Consider the following 6,208-nt stretch of genomic DNA (forward strand, 5'->3'; position numbering starts at 1 on the left):
ATAATCAAAATCAAGTAAAGAAAAGAACATGAACAAATACATTTATTGATCAGGATAATTACATCAATGTTTTGCCATACAACCAATTCCAATGAAAGAAAATTTAGCCTATCCTAGACATCACAAACGTACTCAGTTTTGCAATTCCTTGCATCACGTGTAGTCTTGATGTCTTCAGATAGTCTTCTCAGTGTCTTCAATGGTCTTCAGAGGTCTCCCCAATTTTTCTTCTGTGTCTCTGATAAACTTCCTCTCTGTCACGTATCAACAAACAACACGAACTTAATTAACACAAACTCAACCAATACAAAATTAACTAACACAAACTTATCAGATAAATTCGACTAACACAAATTTAACTAATACTAACTCAACCAACATAAATTCAACCAAAAATAAAAGAAACGACTGTAATATAAATATTTCATAACATATAGATTGGAAGGTATATAAGAAATTATAAAGCTCTGTTTTTTCTCTTTTTATATGTGATGTCATATTCATATATGAACAAGATGAATATAATATATTCTTAAAATCTGCTGTTCCATTATTTAAACACAACAAACGAGAGATCTGCCCAAGAGGATAGAAGAATTAGAAATTTGAGATGATTAAACCAAAGTCATTGCTGATATCACAAAACTACAAAGGAACAGAGGACATTAATAACAAATTACAATAAAACCAAGCTAGAACATCTTGTAACAGTGAAAATGAACATTCATTTGTTCCGTTCTTCCATATCAAGCAATCTTCACTTCAATAGTCCTAGGCTTCTTAGGTTCAGGAGGAGGCAATTTCTGCACAGTAACACTAAGAACCCCATCTTGACACACAGCAGAGATTGCATCAGTGTTTGCATTTTCAGGTAAAACAAACTTCCGCATGAATTTCCCAACTCTTCGTTCCATTCTCAGATACTTCACCCCTTCTTTCTCTTCTTTCCTTTTTCTCTCCCCGCTAATCAAAAGCACGTTATCATCTTCAACCTGAACTTTTATGTCACCAGATTTCAACCCCGGCATGTCGACCAGGAACACGTAGGAATTCTGATATTCTTTCACATCCGCAGCTGTTGCAGCCATCGCTTTCGCGTCTCGCACGTATGTCTGTGTCGGAGCATTGTGTGTCTTTTCCCCTGCACCCTCGTCCGACATGTCCATCATGCGGTGCAGTGTGTGGAACAGTGGGGATTCCAAACCCATCACCCTGAAATCCATCACTTTTCAGATACGAGGAAAGCTGTTTAGAAAGCCAAGATTTTTGTTTGAGAATTTGTTTTGTGGATATTTCGTGGTTGGGAAGTAGGTGGCTATTTAAATGGGAACTTACCTTGTTCCAGAAACAAACGGAAGTTTCTGATGTAAGCCAATACGCTAATTGCAAATAGAAGCTTCTGGAAAAAGAAGACTGGATTATGTTATTGGCCCTCGACTTTCCGGATCCTTCTAATAACTTTCAAAGTTAAGTCATTATTGCTATTATCTGCTTTTTCTCCTTAATACTTTTAATATTTATTCAACTTATGAACTTTTACATTATTTTTATATAAACTACTAGAAATATTATGACAAGAGACATCGGTATGTTAGTTTGGAAAGGTTCATAGTGAACTAAATATTTTAATTTTATGACTCCAATATAATGGCCGAGATGAACACCTTCCGTGTAAAATTTCTAATTTTTAAGTCAAACATAATTATTTTACTTTATTGTTTTATTCTTTTTTATTTTATAAGTTTTCTTGTTTAAACTTAATATTGATTCATTATCATAGTTTTTTTCCTTTAAATAATAATTTACTTTTATATTTTATTATTCATAAAAAATTTAACTTTAATAATTTTTTATTAATGTGAATTTTAGTTTTTTTTGTATATTTAATTTATTTTAATTTTGTTGTCAATAATATATTTATATGAAATGGAACAAAAAATTGAAATATTAAAATAAAATTATGATATAATATTTAAATTTAATTTTATTCACGTGAGTTAGTTGTAGATTTATCATTATTTTTGAAAGATTTCATTGTACATTTAAACTATGGTATCCGTGAATACTCGCGGATAAAATCTGCTTCAGGTATTTAGTATTCGCAGGTAAGAGGTACTGCGAGTAGCAGGTATAACATCTAGGCACTGACGAGGGCGGGGAGTGATCATCGGTGCAAGAGGTATGAAGTGCGAAAGACACAAACAAAGAGCGGCTCCTGGCAGACTTCCAATGGAAGGGGCACATGGAAGAATCGAACATACACTAGAATGAGAGGGATCTAGAGACTGTATAGATATGAGACTATACGGTTTAAGGATAGCTTAAAGGAATTGATTTGGCTACTCATATCAACAAAATGCATTTGATTTTCGGTAGCCTAACCCATAAGAACTCCATGGCTAAGCGTGCTTAGCCTGGAGTAATTTAAGGATGGGTGACCTTCTGGGAAGTTTTCCTAAGAAGTGTGCAAGTGAGGACAAAGCACATTGGAAAAGGTATTTTAATACCCACTTGTTAATGGGTCGAACTCGGGTATCACAATATTCGTACCCGCGGGTACCCGTTACCTGTTTAAAAAATAAAATTATAATTTTATCCCAGTTTTCATACTTATTCTCTCTATACTCACCAAACCCTAAATCTCATTTTTTTTTCTCATTCATTCTCTGTGTCGTCATAGAACTAGGATTTCCTGGTGAAAAAGTGGTCCACCCAAAGGTACCCTCCACTCCACCCCTAAGCACCTATCAGCATCAAACAGCATAAACTTCAACATCATCACCAAGATCAACCAATTCACGACACTCTCGCACCGCACCAGATCCACCACTCCAACGAACAGCGACAGTCGCTACAAAAGCGGCACTTGGAACACAATTCACTTCGTTGCTGCACTGGTACCCTCGCAAGGTGTCACCGGTGCCTTCGCTCGCCACCGTGACACTGTCTGCACTCAACCTGCCGTCGTTTTTGGATTGGGAGGCTTCTGCGATTCCCACTGTTACGAGAACGCCCTTAAAGCCTCGGAGAGTCGCCACTGTGGCACACACTGCTACGGAGAGAGCCCCGCCCTTGGGTCACCGGAGCTCGTCTCTCATTCCAACGAAACCTAGCCAAACCCAAAGAAAAGAGCAACAAAGCCAAACAATTTGGGGAAGAAGAGGTTCCTGCATATCCGAACTAGAACGAAAAAGAAATCTTTTTTCTGCATGTGAACTTCCTAGAACGGGGAAGGAGAGAAAACTCTCCATGGGTGACACGATGAAAGACCCAACTCGTCCATGAAGAATTGGCGAAATTTGGGAGAGGAAGGGAAGGGTTTGCGGGAGGAAATTTGGGGGGAAGCTGTAGGTAGGAAGTGGGTGGCAACCTTTTTTTAAAAAAATCAAAAAATATTTTTTTTGAATATTTGCGGGTTGAAAACGAATACCCGTGGGGGTTAAAAAAATCCACGTATTTTTTTTATATGGGTATCCGATAAGTAACTCGACAGGTAACTGATATATTTTTTACAAGCGAGTCAGATTCGAATATTACACTATTCGTGTCTGAGCTAACCAATAAATAAGAGACATGTCAAAATGATAGGAGCGAATATACATTGTCTTTTATTGGAATGTTTTGTAATCCCCGAATTATCGCTGTGCAATTATTCTAAATCAATGAAAACGAAAATAGTATATTTCATAATTTTGTCTTCACAGATACCCTTAAACAGTACTGTCTATGGATACGAATACAACATAATTAAAAATACATACGTCTACGGACATGTGTGTTTACCTTTACCTTTTTTGACAAAAAAATATTAATTCTTCTAACTATTATTAAAATAAAAAATGTTATTAAAATATAAAAGATATATTTCTAAGAATAATTAAAAATAGCAGTTATAAAATCTAAAAAATAAAATAATTAATAAAATAGTTTATATTTATAAGGATAAAATTAATAGTCAAATGTATACCTTAAAAATAGGTTATGAAAACATTACAAAAAATAATTTTTATTATTAGTAATTATAAAAATGTAAGTAGTTTTTATATCTGAAATTTGAAATGAAATTAAAATTCGTCTATATTCAAAATTTTGATATATTTTATCTTAAATTTAAAAAGTGAATAATTATAGCCATTTTATTCAATTATGTTATTTTGTTTTACATATCAAATAAGTTTCATGTTAGTATTTAAATTCCATTTGACACGTTGTTTTAATGTTAACCAAATTAATGTAATTTAATTAAAAGATTATATTCATGTATTTTTTAGAGTTTGAAGATGTAAATATATCAAAGTTTCAAATCTAGAAAAATTTTAATTTTGCTTCAAAACATATATAAAAATATAAATATTACAAAGAAAACAAGTTATAATGTATTATAAAATATTAATTTTTTCCTTTTTTCTTAATAAGAGAATGTGAAATAAAATATAATTGATAAAACAATGATAATCAACGTAATTAATATGGTTTTTAATTTTGAGAATAAATATGTTTTTTTGTCTTTGAATTATTGAATCAATTGTATTTCATTTTTCAATCAAAATATATATCAATTTCGTCCTTATGTTTTATAAAAGAGTGCAAAACATATTTGACAACCAGCATCGTTAAAATCTTTTTTTACGTAACAAATAGTTTATAAAGATGTTTGTAATCAAACGTCCACATGGTTGTACACAATTAAATTTTATTTTATTTCTTACAATTACACGTTAAGATAATTGTATTAAATGTACACACTAGTTGATGTTTATTAGTGTATGTATTTAAAGTGATTTAAAGATTCAAGAAAAAAATAATAAATAATTTTAAATTTATAATTTGGTTTTGAATATAATTAATGTGACATCCCAATACTATTATAAGGCATGTATATATAATCTAAGACGTCATCACATATAATAAAAAAAGCAGTTAAAGATGTAATGAAATATAAAGATTACAGTCATCCAAATTTCTAAAAGAATTTAAAAATTTTAAACAAAATAAAGTTCTTCTAAAAGAATTTAAAAATTTTAAACAAAATAAAGTTCTTCAAAATAACAGGAGTTGTTAAGGTTCAGATACATAAGGAAAGTAAAGATCCTAGAGTATCTAGGCAGCTGCATCTTCATTCTCCTCTAGGATGTTCTCTAGAGAGCCATCATTCTCCTCTGCTCACTTAGATATCTAAGTGGATGATCATTGCAAAAAAAAAAAAAAAAAGCATACAACATGGCACAAACACAACAAGCAAATGCAAGGGTGAGCTAAAGCATACAACCTATACATGTTACATTCTAGACTTGACTCGTCTGGACTTTAGAATGAGAGTCGAGCTATGGCGGGTCTTACACTCGTGGTGACTTATGAATCTTGGGTTCCCCACCTTGCCACACTCACGAAGTTAGCCTGTTCCGGGCCTTGAGACATATTGGGAGCCCCCAAGACTAAGACCTCCTGCTACTTCTCACCACATGGTTCAATCTCTCTAGATGAGCATGATTGACCATTGAAGCTTCAGGATGACCCCCAAGACTGGACTTCCTACTTTCATTATAAAACACTAAGAATCTCATCGAGAGATTCTATACAGATGAAACTTAGTTTATCACTTGAATCGTACTTTCGTCACTTTGTAATCATATAGTTTTCTTTGCCACAATCAACATATGCACAATCTCAACAATATACATTACTCACCAATCACAAAACTTATAACAAAGCCTAAATACTTTTCTTACATAGTCTNAATACTATACATTGACTCATCAAATACAAGGTTTAATGTGACATCCCAATTATTATATAGACATCCATATAATAGGATTCAGCTATTATAGTACGAGAAAGCAGTTAGGAGCTAATAGAGGACAATATTAGGTATACAGTCATCCAAAAGGGGTAATTTAAAAGTTTTACATACACATAAAGTCTTTCAAAATGAAATAAAAGAGAAGAAACTAAATGGAAATCTAGGAAATGGGAGTTGCATCTCCACCTTCTAGTGCTTGTTCCGAAGAGGTATCATCATCGGCCTCTGCTCACATCCAAGGATTTGGATGATCATCGTAAGGGGAAAATTACACACATACAAAACACACAATTGCAAGGGTGAGCTAGTATTCAAAACATGCACATGGTTAATACAATTGATCAAGAAGAACATACAAATAATAATCAATTCAGGCATGAGATAAAAACCTAATTAACATAGACTCGT

General features: G+C 32.8%; 1 protein-coding gene across 1 annotated transcript; it reads right to left on the reverse strand.

Moving 5' to 3' along the window:
• Positions 1–597: 597 nt before the first annotated feature.
• Positions 598–1,301, reverse strand: LOC106764286 (17.9 kDa class II heat shock protein-like). The gene has a single exon (XM_014648553.2). The coding sequence runs from the start codon at positions 1,221–1,223 to the stop codon at positions 747–749; it is 477 nt and encodes a 158-aa protein (XP_014504039.1). The 5' UTR covers positions 1,224–1,301; the 3' UTR covers positions 598–746.
• Positions 1,302–6,208: the final 4,907 nt, after the last annotated feature.

This window comes from Vigna radiata, chromosome 6 (assembly GCF_000741045.1).
Source record: "Vigna radiata var. radiata cultivar VC1973A chromosome 6, Vradiata_ver6, whole genome shotgun sequence".
Taxonomy (NCBI): Eukaryota; Viridiplantae; Streptophyta; class Magnoliopsida; order Fabales; family Fabaceae; genus Vigna; species Vigna radiata.

Coding starts and splice junctions, on each gene's coding strand:
- LOC106764286 (XM_014648553.2), bottom strand. CDS start 1,223: ATGGATTTCAGGGTGATGGGTTTGGAATCCCCACTGTTCCACACACTG.